General features: G+C 51.3%; 1 protein-coding gene across 1 annotated transcript in view; it reads left to right on the forward strand.

Annotated features, from left to right (window-relative positions):
• Positions 1-15,557, forward strand: part of CCND2 (cyclin D2) — a 28,082-nt gene extending 12,525 nt beyond the window's left edge. Inside the window, exons 4-5 of the mRNA XM_082351510.1 lie at positions 1,597-1,745; positions 10,164-15,557. Of these exons, the coding sequence (XP_082207636.1) occupies positions 1,597-1,745; positions 10,164-10,313 (299 nt within the window). The 3' untranslated portion in view covers positions 10,314-15,557. The remainder of the gene's footprint in view (positions 1-1,596; positions 1,746-10,163) is intronic.
• The last annotated feature ends 782 nt before the right edge of the window (positions 15,558-16,339 follow it).

The following is a 16,339-nucleotide window of genomic DNA, read 5'->3' on the forward strand; positions in this document are numbered from 1 at the left end:
CGAGAGGTGGAGATGGTGCGTGGGCTAAGAAAAGAAGGCCATGGAGAAAGACAGACAGACGGCCAGGCCTGCTGTGTTCATGGGATTCGGCCAGGAGGGGAAGGGTTTGTGCCTGGCTGAGCAACCCAGCGCAGTTTCTGAGGACGCCACTGACCTGATGTGGACAACGGGGTCACTGATAAAAGTGCGTCCTTGGACTATGTTGATAGAATAGCAAGAGGGGGAGATAGGAGGTTGAACTGTTTCTGTAGGTTAAACCCAGTGCTTATGCTGGGATTGGAAGCGTGACCCACGTCTTCCCTCTACAGCAATCCCCCTGTCTCCAACTTTCCACTTCTACATGCAGTGAATTCACTGGGATGATGGCAAAGCTAGAGAGAGCCCTTTGCGGAAGGTGCTCTCCACTCCGGGGCTGCAGTTAGGATCAGGGACAAAACTCTCACCTCTTTCACCTATCAGCACAGGGCGGGGTGAGGGCCGTGGAGACTCGGAGAGCTCGGTTTCTCATCCACAACGTTAAGGTGCGGATTGTACACAGCTTCCGTGGTTGAGGGCTGGATTACGCAGGCTGTGACGAGTCAGGTCCTGGCCGTGTCGGCAGGTGGGAGCTCTTAGCAGCCGGAGCAGGGGTAAGGGGTGTGTATCCTTAGCTCCTTTCCATGGACAGCAGTGGCCGATTTGGTTGCCAGACCTTCTGGGGCACCCCCCCCACCCCCAGAAGAAACTGGTGTTTGGGCTCCCAGGCTGGTACGTAAAAGCATCCTCTGTAGTTGCTCTTGGATAGATGGAAAATGAGGGGGTTCGAGCCCATCAAATGTACCATCGTTTCTCCACTTGTCTCTAGCAAACCACTCTTTTTTTTCCCCAGCAAGAAAATGGGATCTTCAGGCCTCAAAGCCATAAAATCTAAACCAAGTCGTTCCTCTGATTAGGACGGCTAATATTGGGAGCTCGATTGACTTCCTGTCCTGTCTCTTAACATTCTGAGGGCCTTTGACGCTGGGTAGACGTGGGGAATTGTGTGAAACTTGCACCCCCAGCACCCGCGCCCCCCCCCATGGCTGCTTCTCCCACTTTCCTTGCATGGCCCGTGGGATCTTAGTTCCCCAACCGGGGATTGAACCCGGGCCCCCTGCAGTGGAAGCACGGAGTCTTAACCACTGGACCACCGGGAAAGTCCCATCCTTTTTTTTTTTCAATCAAATCATCTCTTTTGTTCTGAGCCATCTTAGTCCTTGATGCCTGTCCAGAGAGTATGGCAGAGTCACGTCAGGGCTGTCGTTCTTCCTAAGATTTACCCGCTCGTACTTCCCCCTCCTTCGAACATCTGGAGCCCTTGGCTCGTGTCGCTTGTGTAGCACGTGGGTTACCTTGTCTGTACTGGTCTCAGACCTCCCCTGCTCTGCTCAGTCTCCTTTTAAATCTGGAACCGCCACAGTCATGGGCAAATGAAGGGCGTCTCGTGAAGGAAAGACTTAGGAGAGGATGCATCCGTGGGGACCAGGGGCCACTTGTGCCATCCTCCTGCCGAGCGTCTTCAGGCTGGGGAGCACCTGCCTCCGCCCCGTCCTGACCTTCCGCCTCTCGTCCTCGCAGACTTCAAGTTCGCCATGTACCCGCCGTCGATGATCGCAACTGGAAGTGTGGGAGCCGCCATCTGTGGGCTCCAGCAGGACGAGGACGTGAGCTCGCTCACGGGCGACGCCCTGGTGGACCTTCTGGCCAAGATCACCAACACCGACGTGGTAGGTGGCCCCCATCCATCCTCTTGGCTGAGACCAGGCCTCTCTTCCCTCAGCTGGGGGAGAGAGACAGTAGGTTCGATGAGGAGGTGGCAGAGGTTGTTTGTTGCTGTTGGTTTCTGTTTTCTGAGATCAGCACCCGCGGTCATAAGAAAATTCAGCAGGTGAGGCCTCACGTGCCATCAAATAGAGAAAAGAACTTCGCAAGCAGAGACAAGGGGGGAGGGCGGGCTGCTGACCAGTTTCCTGTGTGGCCCGGGCTTCCCCATGGGTCTGATTTGTTGCCTGTTGCTTGTTTCCATTTATGTACAATCCGCAGCCTGCCTCTCCTCCAGCGTGGAGCTTTCTCGCCTGCTCACGCGCGCTGAGGCTGGCAGGCAGGGCGGGAGCGAGCCCCCCCTCCCCCTGCACCTCAGGGCTTGGGAGACGGAGGGGCCCCCCACCTCCACAGACCTCTCCACCCCGCCTGCCTCTCACTTCCCTTTAGTTCAACGTGATGACGGATTAAAAAGCACTTTAAAAAGAGTTAAGTGCCGTACAAATGCAAGGAACTATTATTAGCTATAGATTTTTCCATTCTGGGTGCCCTCTGGACAGTGCAGAGGCTGTAACTCTGGTTGCCAGCATTTGAAGCTCCTTAGAAGAAGAGAGGATTGGGGGACAGCCCAGGGTCCAGGGAGGCTCTGATTCAGCTAGCTGGAAATTGCGGTCCTTAGAAGGTTGATTCTGCGAGGTCAGAGAGGGGGAGAAGCCGGGGTCACCGGCCTGGGACCAGAACCTGGAGGCTCTTGACGCCCAGCCTGGGAACCCTGCATTCCTCCCTCGCTGCAGCTCCTGGGATCTTTTTGTTTGAAAAAGGCCTTTGGTTTAAAGCCACCCGAGAGAGGGGTGTCAGCTAGAGATGCTTTTCAAATGCTGGCTCCAAACAGGCTTCGGAAGCATGGTTTCCAAAACGTAGATCGAAAAGACCCTCCACTGCAGCTTCCTGGGAAGAATGCTCTTCGAATCCTCTAGAGGCAAATCTTGGACGGAACTTAGCATTTATAGAAATGATACGCTTCCTTCCTTTTCTGAATATCTCCTATTAAGGCTGCCTTGCCAAAAGGACTCCCAACCGGCTGAAGACCAGCCCCTCCTCGACCCCCGGGGACAAAAATGTCAGTGACAAGTGTTTGCCCCCCCCACCCCCACCCCCCCGCCAGCATTATAACCTCCTTCGGATGTTTCTAGATGTGCCCTGATGGGCTGATTGTCCCACGGGCTCTCCAGCTTTCTCCCGCATCTCTGTGTCACCCTTACTGGCTTCAGATGGACAGAGGTCGCTCCTTGGGTGCCCGTGGAGCTCGCGGGCTGTGCTTTGCTTTTCAAGTCCGCAAACCAGTCTTCTCCTTTCATACGGGAGACACTGCTTGCCCCTTTCAGATACTGTGTAGCTAGGCCATCCTAGTCCGCTGTCAGACTGGGTCAGCTAGATACAAAACTGGCTTAGAGCTTCCTTCTAAAAATCGCAGCTGTTGAATGGAGGTGCACACATGTGCCTCGTTCTCACCAGTGGGCCCCGGGTTAAACATTTTAATGTGAAAAACCAAGCATGCGTGTACCACGTTTTCAGAGAACAGTTGGAGAGCTCAGGAAGCTCCCAGCTTACCTCGGGTCCCCGGAGCCTCACTCCCACTCTCCCTGGGGACGTCCTCGGTGCCTCAGCTATTGTGCGTGCCGGACTTGGGGCGCTAAGTCCTCCCACCCATCAGCCTGTGCTCTCTGGAGAGCTCTTGGTGCAGGCTGTCACCTTGTGAGCAAGGCCCATGAACAACAAGCAAGGCACAGGCAGCGTGGAAGAAGTTGGGGGGTGGGCGGCACACGGAAAATAAAAGACGGGGCTCCTGTCACCCAGGAACGTAGCGATTGTGTGGAGGATCCCCAGTAAAGCACGTAAAACCCCAGCAAATGAAGGTCAAACGAACGGATGCTAAGCAGGTGTTAGGAACTAGACATGCAGCAGGCAATCAGCCCTCGGGAAGCAGCTCTCCGGGCCTAACGTAAAATGCAGAGTAGAAGCCATCCCTTGGTGGTTGAAAATGTCCTTGGGATGGAGAAAGAAACTGTGGTATGTGCATGCCATGGGACATTATTCAACCTTAAAAAGAAATGAAATTCCGATACGTGCTACACTATGAATGAGCCTTGGACGTGTTAAGTGAAATAAGCCAGACACAGACAAATATTGTGTGATTCCACTTATATGAGGTCCCGAGGCCCCTAGACGTAGTCAAATCCATAGAGACAGAAAGTGGAATAGAGGTTCCCAGGGCCCAGGGGGTGGGGGAGTGATTGTGTAATGGGGATGGAGTTTCCGTTTGGGAAGAAACGTCCTGGAGGAGGGGGGTGGTCTCACGACACAGTGAATGTACTCAAAGCTAACACTGTACACTTAAAACTGATGGAGACGCTCAGTGCTGGGTGGTGTATATATTGCTACCACAAAAAGTTGTAGATAACCCACGTAGACATATAATGTCCTTGGGCCACACTGAAGTTGAGCCCTCCCACAGGGAAGCCCAGTGCCCAGACCACCTTCTGCCCTATGGGCCCTGGTGCACGGGCAAATAAGAATCGGGAAGTGCCGGCCTTTGACCCCAGAGTCCTACAGTGGTGTGCTAGCCCTGCGCACCTTGCACCTAGAGACCTGGGCCAGCTGACGGTGTCCTTTTTCTGTGGATTGTCAGAGATACGACTGTAGGAAGAGGATCCCCTCTTTCTCCCCTGAAACAGCCAGAGCCATCTCTCTGGCTCTCTGGCCGGCGGCAGAGAGCTTTGATAGGAGGGACCCACGCGGCCCTGAGAAAGCTGCTCTCTGTTGCTTGCTCTGGTTGCCAAAATAAACCGGAACGCTTCATTCCAAAGAGAAAGCTGAGTGAGAAGCCTGACAGTTTTACAGGGAATAAAAGTCTCAGAGGGTGGTGTATTTTAAGTACTCTTTCCTTCTACTCCTAAGTGTTGCTAAAAACAGACACCAGCCAGAGAGGCCATTCTGGCTTTGGGGGAACGTCTACCGGGGCTTCCGTTGCCAAGGGTCCGCTTGCGAAGGGGGGGACCGACTGGGCCACTTCCCTGGCAGAATCGGGGTTCCTCTTCCGTCCCCTCGGCATCCTGCTGGAGCTTGGTGCCAGCCTTTATCTCCCTGTTCACTTGTATATAGACTCTTTTGAACGAGACCCAACTTTGACTCAGCCTTTTCTCCAGATCCCCTGGCAGAGTCATTGGGGAATGATGTGGGGAGGGCGGAGGAGGAAGGAAGGGGGACAAAGGCTGGGCAGGTGGGTTTCAAGTGTGTTTCTAGTGCTTTGGTCTCCCTAGGTCTTTTGGAAAAGCTAGATGGGTCTTAACATTAACAATACGTCAGGGTCCCCTGACTTTTACCTGACTTTATCTTAGAGCAAGTCACTTTGTTTTCACGTGACACCATTTTCCTGAGTCACTAATGAACAAGCAGAATTGGGGCTCACGGGCCATGAAGATGGGAAGTTATTGGAAGATGTTTAACAGAACAGGTAGAGATGTGAGTCGTCCCGTCATTATATGTATTCTTTTCTACCTAGATTACACCAAAACTCTCTGTTACCTTCTTTTTTCTTTTTTTTTTTTAAGTCTTCATTGAATTTGTTAATATTGCTTCTGTTTTATGTTTTGGTTTTTGGGCCAGGAGGCCTATGGGATCTTACGTCCCTGACCAGGGATCGAACCCACATCCCCTGCATTGGAAGGCTAAGTCTTAACCACTGGACTGCCAGGGAAGTCCCTTGAATTCTTAACTATTGCCCAAGAAGATTCCAGGACATCCCTCCCCTAGGGTCATCTTGGCCATATTAGGATGCTGTTTGTCAATGGGCAGTCCGCAGCGCCAGGGAAGACTCGATTGTGACTGCATGTCAGGATCCTAGGGTCCCCACCCTTGCCTTGGTCCCCGGAGCCCTCACAGCACACCTTCTCCTGAAGACCCCTGTGTCCCCGAGACTGTCCTTTGCGCCCTGAACAGGGCCTGTGGTCAGAAGCCTCCAGAAGAGTCGCTGCAAGGGAAGCCGGGGGTGGGACGGCAGAGGGAACAGAAATGGAGGCTGATGGTTCCCGCTCCTGCTTGAGCTTGATTTTTGCCGCGGGCCTCATTTGGTATTCAAGGAAATAAGCCCACCAGGCTGTGAAGAAAGGAAGAATGAGATAGTTTCCTAAGTTGTCTGTGCCTGAGTTGGCCGCGGGTCCGGGGCTCATTCAGCCCTTTGTGCCCCTGTTGAGTGCAGTGCGTGTGTGGTGACAATGCCGTGATGCAGTGACACTGGAGGCTGATGGTAGCAGTTCCGCAGCCCATTCACAGGGCCGAGGAGGGTGCGGGGCGCGGGGCTGGAGCCAGCACGCGGAGGAAGTGGGGCCGGGGAAGGAGCCGGCCATCACAAACGCCGCTGTCAGGGCTCCGGGCCGGGGGCGGGCGGGGGAGGGGCCCCAGCATCATCGGGCTGGAGGCCTGCCCGAGCCCCAGCTCTGTGGAGTGCCACCTGTCCAGGCTGACAGACGAGCATTATGGCTCTCCTTCTAATCAGCTTAATTTGGGGCATCTCGACACAACGGCTGGTGCTTTCGGAGGTTGCCGAGGAGCAGAGGGCCGGGAGCCGCGGCACTCGCCGTGCACGGAGGCGCTGTCGGGGGCTTTCCAGGCCACTTGGACTGTGTCTCCTCCCTTTCTCGGAGATTCTCTGCCCTGTCTTTCCTTAGAGCCCGGAAGAGGCAGCGAGGTGCACAGGGAAGAGAGTTCTGGAATTGGGAGTCTCGCCCTTTGAAGGCCAGGGTTCGTTTTTAACTAGGTGTGATTGGGGGGAGGAGCCAGCTTCGGGTGGGTTCCCTAGCTGTGAAGTGGGCGCAGCTGGCTGTTCGATCTCCAGAAGGCCCCCAGAGCCCCCAGTTCTCAGATCCTGTAAGGATCTGTGTGTGTCGCCTTAGAACTCCGCCCCTGGACACATGGCCGTCACTCTTCTCCAGCTTCGCTTTGGGTTCCCTTCAGGCTCTGCAACTTGTCCCCCTTCTGTTTCCTTCTCTGGGCTTGGCCTCCTCCTTCCACCAGATCACCCCTCCCACCCCGGTCCCCCCGGCGCTCTCCTACCCACTCGGGAGATTGGGAGCCCCTCCGGCAAGACCGGGGCTGCAGCTCCGGCAAGACCGGGGCTGCACCAGCCCACCCTCCCTTGGACCTCACTTTCCACCAGCTCACAGGAAATTCACACGCTCCTGGGACGCCCAAGAAGGGCTCCTGCAATCCTAAAGGAAGGTTTAAAATGCAGGGAGTGAGCTCTGTTTCCAGGAAGAGGGATGCCGATTTCCTTCCTGCCACTGTCAGAGTAGAACGTGCAACATCCTTTATGCAAGACAAGCTCTTGCCCTTAAGTAGGTTTTCATCTGGCCGAGAGCCAAGAGGTCCCCGCAGTTGAAACTGAGATTAGGACAGCCAAGTCGTGAAGCAGTGGAACCAGAGGAGGGTTAGACGGAGACCCCAGAGCGCTCTCCAGGAATGAGGGACACCACTGACCCACCGAGAGCTTTAGCTTCCTGCTCTGTCACAGCTGAGCCTGTGGGCTTCAGGGTCCCTCCGTTCTGGGGGAACTGCTATTGTCATCCCTTTTCCCTTGGAGTAAGGGGTATCAAAGAGGAAGAGCTGGCCATAGTCAGGAATGATTTCGATTGAAATTAAAATGGGACTGGAAAGATCAAGAAAGGAGAGTTTGTGTTTTATGTGAAAGCTTTCTTCATTTTATTCGGGAAAGCTGGTTTTGGCTGGAAGTTACATAAATATGACATTCGACGCCCGTGTTCTCTTGAAGTCCCGTAGAAGTCACTGCCCAGTGTGCCAGCCCTCCCTGTAGGCCTTTCTCAGAACTGTTCCTTTAGGGTCTAAGGCTGCTGGGAGGGAAGTCTAAATACCGGGAACAATAGGAACATGGGTGACCCAAAGGGAGACTGTCCGTGGCCCCAAATCAAGTTCGTTAGCTCTCCAGAGCCCGGTCTCCCTGTTTGGAGGACCATCCATCTCGGCTGCTGGTGTGGCTAAGGCAGTGATGATCACGGCATCCTGAGTTTGTCGTATTATTGGGGTAGCAGATGTGCTGACCCAGAAGTAGAGCCTTGGAGGAAGGAAAGTCGGACAGGATTGGCCAGGAGCTTCCTCAGGGACAAGCCAGAGGAGTTTTGACTATCGCCAGTTTTTAACGTTGTTAACCTTGTTCTTTAAGATTAATTGTTTGAGATCATAAGGCTTTCGGGTCCTCAGGTACCTTCCGCTGAAATGCAGGTGCCCTTAGAAGCATCCTGCCTTTAGCCTTCACCACCGAGCACCTTCGTGAGCGGTGAGTGACCAGAAGCACGGCCACTGCAGGACGGGCCTTGGAGGAGGAGTGCTGGGCGGGCAGAGGAGGCAGCGGACGAGGCCCATCGGCTTCTAATCACCAGTTAGGGGGTCAGGCAGGTTAGAGGACATGAGCAGGCGAGGCCACAGGCCAGTCTGAGAAATGTGGGCGGGTCCTCAGTGGCCAGTCCCTGGCTGTTTCTCAGGGGGGACGGAGAGCTCTGGGCCGGGGTACGTCTGCCCTGCCGGACGCTCCACCCACTGTGCCTGCTGCACTGTCCGCCTCACCTGTCCTGAGCAAATGCTCGTTCGTACCTCGTTTCAAAGAAATCTCAGGAATTCTTTCACAGTCCAGGATGGACTTCTTTCTGTTCATAATAAATGATTGTCGTGTGTCGAACTCAGCACTTTGTCCAAACGATCTCAGTTGATCCTCCGTCTGTGAGCGTTTCCTGAGCCTTATTTTACAAGTGGGGAAACTGAGGTCAGAGAAGGAAAATAACCTAGCGGCTGCCTGCAAGTCTGGTGGGGCGACAGCAAATACCCCTGCCTTCTTGTCACTCTTAATTCATTCCAGGTGAAATTTCATCTCTGCCCTTAACGCTCGGTCTTCCACTGCCCCCAGTCTTGATTTTCATAAAAAGCTGAAATGGATGAGAGATAAGAAAGGAAAACGTGGGCGTATGGAAACGGCGTTCCTGAGAACCCCAACTTTATTTTTAGATCTTTGGAAAATAGAGATAACGCTTTGGTGCTCGGCAAACAGTAACCTGTGGGCAGCTGCACGGTGAAACAAGCACAAGGGAAACATACATTAAACTGTGGCAAGACCCAGGCAGAGTGGATTTAACATATGTTCCATGTGTCTGTGCTGCTTACGAGAGCACAGGAAAGCAGGCTTGCCAAGGAAAGATGTTGGGAAATAGCTCCTACGAGCAATTTCTTCAGCTCGCCTCCCACTTGCTAGTACCAACCACCATCCCTCCCTGGTGACACCCACGAATTGCCGCTGTGTCCCATGCCACCCAGCTAACAGAAACATCTGCCTGAGATCAACACATTCTGAATCTTCCCTACCAAATATAGACTAATATCAAAGCAATGCAGCAATTTTTTTTTTTTGCCTATTCCCAAATTAGACGGCTCAAGTGTCCAGAATTTTGTGAACATTTCTGTGTTGTATTTTTATGAGAGTTAAGGGAACGGTAAATAAGCGAAAAACAGATTGCTTGTTTTTAAGCGGTTCCGCAGTTGCTGTGAGGGTCAGTGTAGTTCAGTCCATTCTCTTATCTATCCCTTGGGTAGTCTAGTGCTGTCACACTGTCTGTACGGCTGGCCTTCCCCTTTTCCCTCTCACCTCCCAGTGTCCCCAGGCGGGAAGCATCTCGCTGGCCCTTGGATTACCAGGCACTGCGTGGCCACAAATGGCTCCTCCTCTCGGCCAGCGCTGCCCAGGTCCTGTGCATACAACTCACCTGGGCTTCTGCTAAAATGCAGATTCTGATTTGACTGGTCTGGAGAGGGATGAGGTTCTGCATTTCTTTTTTCTTTCTTTAATTAATTAATTAGGCTGCATCGGGTCTCAGTCGTGGCACTCGGGATCTTTCATCGCGGCACGCAGGCTTGTCTCTAGTTTTGGCACGTGGGCTCCAGAGCGCGCGGGCTCAGTAGTTGCGGCACCGTGGGCTTAGCTGCCCCGCGGCCCGTGGGATCTTAGTTCCCCGACCAGGGCTCAGACCCACGTCCCCTGCATTGGAAGGTGTATGCTTAACCACTGGACCACCAGGGAAGTCCCAGGTTCTGCATTTCTAACAAGCTCCCAGGTGGTGCTGACGCCGCCGGTCCGTGGACCCCACTTGGAGTGGTGAGTTTCCCCGGCACCGGAAGGATGCATCTCCCGTACGTTTCAACTTTCTTTCTACTGGAAAAGGAGCGCAGACTTAGGCGGGGCTTGAATCGTGTGTGTTTTCTTCATCAGTTGCTCTGTGTACTGTTGCCCTTGCTAACAGCTCTGGTCTGGACCGTTCTTCTTCTAGGATTGCCTCAAAGCCTGCCAGGAGCAGATTGAGGTGGTGCTTCTGAACAGCCTACAGCAGTACCGTCAGGACCAGGGCGACGGATCCAAGTCGGAGGACGAGCTGGACCAAGCCAGCACCCCTACAGACGTGCGGGATATTGACCTGTGAGAGGATGTCGGGCAGGCCGAATGGGAGAGAAGCGTCCAATCTGCTCTCTCCTTCTCTCTGGTTGTGTTTTGTTCTCTTATGTTTTAGGATGAAACTTAAAAAAAAAAAAAAAATCTGCCCCCACCTAGATCATATTGAAAGATCTTTTAGAAGTGAGAGATAAAGGTCCTATAAAAACGGAATCATTAAAAGCATTTGGTGCCTATTTGAAGTACAACAGAAGGGAATCCCGTATATATGCGAACAGTTATTGTTTGATGATATTAAAAGTCATAGTAAAATGCTTACAGGAAAACCTGCAGAGTAGCTAGCGAAAATGTATGCCTGCACTATGGGAACAAATTAGAGACTTTTTTTTTCATGTTATGAACTAGCACGTATATACCCCTGGTAGGATAATTTCGAGGAATTGCGGATGCCATTTATGGCAGGATTAGATTGCAAAGCAATGAACTCGAGAAGGAATTAGAAATAAGGAGGGACAGGACGGGGAGGGAGTTACAAAATAATCTCAGTGCGATCGAACCATTTTGGATAGAGAAGCGCCCTTGCTCCCGACCACCTGTTTGTTACTAAGTCAGGAGCGTTGCTGGGTCTCTAGTGACAACTCTTGCTGTCTACAGTAGCTGCTACCTAAAAGAGATGATGTTTTGCCCGTTGGACACAGGTGATTGGATCCTGGGGTTTCACGTTTTTCGACATCTTGCTTCTTCTTCCAAACATGGTTCGTTGCAGACACCACCCAGTTTTTATCTAAAAGGGGCAATCTAGCGACGGGCCATCCCCAAAACTCCTATGAAATGGAGGCAGACGGAGCCCGAGGGTGGGATCTGGAATGGAAACTTTTCTCCTGATGTGTTCAAGAGAGTAATGTGACCTTGGCATCCCTCATTAGGAAACAAACGAATTCTTTGGTGCTGATTGGCATGTCTGGTCCACAGGTGAGCGTTTTGGTATAAACCATTCCATTCGAAAAGCACTTTGAAAAATTGTTCCCGAGGGATAGATGGGATGGTTTATGCAAATCATGCAGAGTAGTTGCCTCCCTTCTCCTCCTGTGCCCCCTCCCCTCCTGCCCCCAGTTGGGTTGCTGTCCTGTATCTGACACTCTCTGGCATCCCCACCGGAACTCAAGACACACCCTCTTCCGCTGAAATCCCCATCACAACATTCCTAAAAACAAAGCTCTGTTACCATTTTGATGGCACAGAAGGATCTTAATTCCCACCTCTATACTCCTCCTTTGGACATGGAAAAAAACGTTATTGCTGGTGCAAAGACAGACAGCGGGTCATCAGTGTGGCATTTTGTTCCCGTTTCCGTTTTTTTGTTGATTTCATTGCAAGGTTGCATTCAGCGTACTTGAATTTTTTTTCCTCTCCACGTCTTAGAGGCATTCAGTTAGCAGAGAGGTTGAAGCACCAACTTTTTTTTTTTTTTGCACAATTATAATTGACAGGTAATGAAGCTATTAAAATATTTGCCTTTTTAAGTAAAAATAAGAAAAAGATCAGAACAGGGCTACTTTGAAGAATTGTTTTATACACAGATTCTGCCTTGTTTCGTAGTATAAGGGTTTAAGATGGAGAAAAATCTAAGGGTCTCTTATTTTTCATTTTATTATGTTCAGTTTTTTATTATTTTTTTTTTTTTTGCGCTGCTAAGAAGCTAAGATCATTCATTGTTATCCACATTAACAGTACCTAGCTGTAATGTTTCACCGAGTGTGCTGCTATTTTATAAACAATTTTATAATATATTATTTTACCGCTTCAATTTCCAAGTCCTGAAGTAGATGGTTGAGATAGGAGTTCTTCGTACTGGAAAAGCCCTTCTTCCATACATAGTTTGTTTTCTTCTGGTAGCGTATTCATGGATTTTTTTTTTTTTTTTTTTTTCCTCTCTGGTCACATCCTTCAAAGACAGAGTATTCTTTACCTCAGGTTTACTGGACAAAATCAATAGCTACAAAAGAAAATGGTTCACATTTTTGTTCTCATAATACCTCACAACCGTACAGTTTCTGCTTCGGAGCCCATTAGTCAGGAAAGGCAGGCGGGGGGAGGAGGCTGCAGCCCCTCCCAGGTGGAAGGTGGAGGTTTTGGCCCCAGGGTCTCACGCCCAGGGACCTCTTCCGTGGTGAAGGTCATCAGGCTTCCATTCTGACTCTGGTATCCTCATCATGATGGAAAAAATGCAATTGAACCAAGGGATTTCCCCTCCCCCGCCAGGCTGACACTCAGCACAGAGGTTGATGCAGTGGCCTAGGTACCACTTGGGTACCAGCGATCAGGACACAGACTAGAGAATTCCAGCAGGCTATCTGGAGAGTCTCATCTTGCAGGCCTTTCTAAAGCAGGGCTCTCCTCTGCTTTGGGTCCTTTCTCATCTGGCACGTTTCCCCTCTCTCTGGCCCCTTCCCGGATACGGGCAGCCCCCGTTCAGGATGATCTCGGAGGGTTTCCTAGGTCTGAACCTGCAGCAGGTAGGGTTGCCACGGCAACCGCTCCCACCTGTCTGGCCTGCGGCAGGTCCTCGCTAAGTGGCACTAAATGGTTTTCCGGTTTTAGATCGTGCGTTGAATTGGCATGGTTGGAAAAATGGGTCCGATGAGTATTGGATTGGTGGTCGAAGGGAGGTAGGGAGGCTGCTTCTCTGCAGAGATGCAGTCCCAGCCGAGTCAGTCTCCCGTGAAGTGTGTTAGAAGGGTTCAGGACTTGGTGAGTTACATGACCCTGACATTCTAGGGATTCCTGGTGGGCCAGTGGGTGCTGTATTTTGAGGTTTTGGAGAGGAAGGCCGAGCAGCCTGTGTTTTATCGGGAGCACACTTTGCACAGGCCACTCTTCTGGGCCCTGAGGGGTTCCACGGGATGGAGGAATGCAAGGGCCCTAGAGTTCTTGGGAGTCTTGGAACCTAAAGAGAAAGCCAGGTACAGATCCCTTGAACAGTGACCAGCCACTAAGCTCAGAGGGAAGCAGCACATGAGAGAACCTGACAAATAAGGAAGGAAACAGGCCAACAGACTTCGCCAGAGCCCTTCACTTCCCACTGTCCCTGGAGCCCCCAGGGGGCCACTGGGGCCTTCTGGCTTTTTCTTCTTCCCAGCCCTGGAGCCCCCAGGGGGCCACTGGGGCCTTCTGGCTTTGTCTTCTTCCCATCCTCAGGGCCTAGTGTGATGGGAGGTGTAGGGTTGCTGATGGGGAGGGTGCTAGGTAATTTAGCTTTTCTGCCTGCTCTCTCCTTAACAGAAAAGAAGGGACCCCGGCTTTGTTGAACTGGCTTGTACCCGCTCCTTGGATCTTGGTTTCCTCGGTAGGAGTTTTTGTTCCAGAGGAGTTCACTTCTCCCCGTGCATTTTTTTCTCTTTCCTCCCACTAAGAGGGTTCCAAACCTATTCTGGTCTTTCTCTACCTTGTTGTCTTTCTCTCTCTTCTTTACTTCCTCCTCTTTATGGTTTTTTTTGTTTTTTTTTTTTTTTTGGTTGTTTGTTTGTTTATATGTTTTTCTCCATCAGTGGGAGCTAAGTTGTTCCCCTAACCTGCCAAATTTTGTTCCTTCCCCTATTTTGGCCAAATCCTACGGGGGGAAATCCTTGTATGCCAAAAATATATGCTAAGCATGATTCAGTTCCATGCGGGTTCATAACAGCCGAGAAGCCCGCCGGCAGGGGCAGGGGACCGATGCCTCAGCAGAATGCTCCCCCTAGGCTGAGAGAAGGGGCTTCTGTCCGGGGAGGCTGTCCTCTGGAACTGCCCCACCCCACTGAGCAGCCCACTGTGTCCCCCAGCCAGGTCCCTGTTGGTCTGTGTGCTGTAGCAGAGGCCCCGTCCGCCCTCCTTCAGCATCCAAGTCGGGCACGCGTGGCTCCGAGGGGACACCACCCCGGCTGCGGGCATCGGGGGCTTCCCTTCCGAAGGGGCCGCGGCCCGGCCCCAAGGCCATGTCCACGCTGCCCTGGGAGCCCTGGGACTGCTGGGTTAGGACGGTAGCAGGATTGGATGACTTTCTCAAAGAGGGCAAGGGCATTTTCCCTCCATGGGCCACAGGGGGCAGGGCTGGGAGAAGAAATAGACTCGCACCTTATCTCATGTAAATAATGATTTTCTAGCTCAAGAAGAGAATATTGGTAGAGTGGAAATGGGAAGTAAGAATGGGGGGGGACATCTGAGTAAGCCAGCTGGCTTCTAAGCCAAAAGGATTCCTCTTTGTTTATCTTTGAGACAGTCCGACCCTGAGAATAGCTTTAAAAGGGAAATTAGTGCTGAGACGGTAAAGTCCCCTTCAGCCAGCCAGACGCTCTGTAGCTACGGAGCACAGTGGGCTCGGGGCAGTTCCTGTCACCCGTTTGTACAAAATAGGGCCGGGAGATTCAAGAGGACGTGTATGGCTTCCTCATCCCACTTGGCTTTTCATGATTCTGGATTCTAAATGACCCAGAACCGTCACTTCAGCCAGAACCACCGTTCTGTATCCGTGTGTCTCTGCTTTTAGACTTGGCTGGGCTGTCAGACCCGATTCTTGGCTTAGGTTTCCAGAAGCCATCGGCAAACATACACGCGCATGCTGGAGCTGCCACATTTATCCCTTTGCCTGCAGCCTACTTTGGGGAAAAAAGTGCCTTACTGACTGTAGCATTACAGTAGCCAGTGTATTTTGACAGGTGCCTATCCTTTAAACAAAAAAGTTCTCGTGGTTTCTTTTGTTTTTTTTTTTTAATTGGTTGTATTTCTTACTGCTGGCCAGCTCTGAAATCCCCGGCAGATCACCAGGCCATTGGATTTTTTCCATTATGTTCATTACCATGTACCTCAGATCTCTCTCTCTCTCTCTCTCTCTCTCAGTTACAGTTTCTCGTCTTGGACTTTCTTTTATTATTATTATAATTTTTTTTTTTTTTGCTTTAAAATGAGTGTGATGCCATATCCAGTCAATTTTATTCTCTCACCATGTACTCTGTAAGAGGTGTGGGTGTTTATTTGGTCGGCATGCGAGCAAGTGCTAAAGTAGCATGATCAGTATACACGGAAGGTTTTTAGGAAGTATGGGAAAAAAAATGTTGTATTGGCCATGATGGTGACATGGTATAGTCAAGCTGCCTTTTCAGAGGTCCTATCTGTTCAGTGTTAAGTGATTTTTAAAAATAATAACCTGTTTTTCTGACTAGCTTAAAGATGGATTTGAAAATGGTTTTGGATGCAATTAGGTTATGCTATTTGGACAATAAACTCACCTTGACCTAAATTCTCTGGCTCTTTTGACTTCTTTCTTGACCGGCAATCCTCAGCGTGGAACACAGCTTTCTTGCGTCAGGACTCTGTTGGCCGCAGCTGGTGCTGGGGTAAAATGCAAATCCTAACCTGGAGGGTCATCTGTGTGTGTCATTGCAGTGCAACCAATTGATGACCTTGTTTTTTTAACTTTTGGGTCACCCGTACAACCCTCTTATAAACCAGAAGCCTCAGGCCACCTTCAGAAGGTGGGTCAGTCACTGCTGTCGTGACCAGACCTCAGATGCTAATCTTCTGATTATTGCCAGCTACTCACTCCTGGGTATGAGTATCTCCTGGCTTCCGAGGTGCCACCTCTAGATTCGGCGGGGAGGGGAGGGCATGTCTCTGGAGAACCCAACCTCCGCAGCTTTCCCGGTTGCCTGCAGCTCTTCCCGGCTCCCACCTGATTCCTGATTCTCCCTCTCTGTATCCCTCCTGTGAGGACTGGACTACCACTGCCTTGGTGGAAGGGTGGTGAGGTAGAGCCTGGGAAAGGGGTGGGAAAGTCCACACTTAAACAAATTGCCCGTTGCTCCCCGACCTCAGCAACTCAGACCAGCCTCTTTCCCAAGAGTGATGGGTCATGCCCTTTTGATGTTACTACGAAAATTCATTTTCTCTGTAGTTCCCTGTCTCTTTCAAAGTCACTGAATGGATAAAGAAGATGTGGTACATATATGCAATGGAATATTACTCAGCCGTAAAAAAGAGTGAAATATGCCATTTACAGCAACGTGGATGGACCTAGAGATT

Source organism: Balaenoptera borealis, assembly GCF_965194805.1.
Source record: "Balaenoptera borealis genome assembly, chromosome: 13".
Lineage (NCBI taxonomy): Eukaryota > Metazoa > Chordata > Mammalia > Artiodactyla > Balaenopteridae > Balaenoptera > Balaenoptera borealis.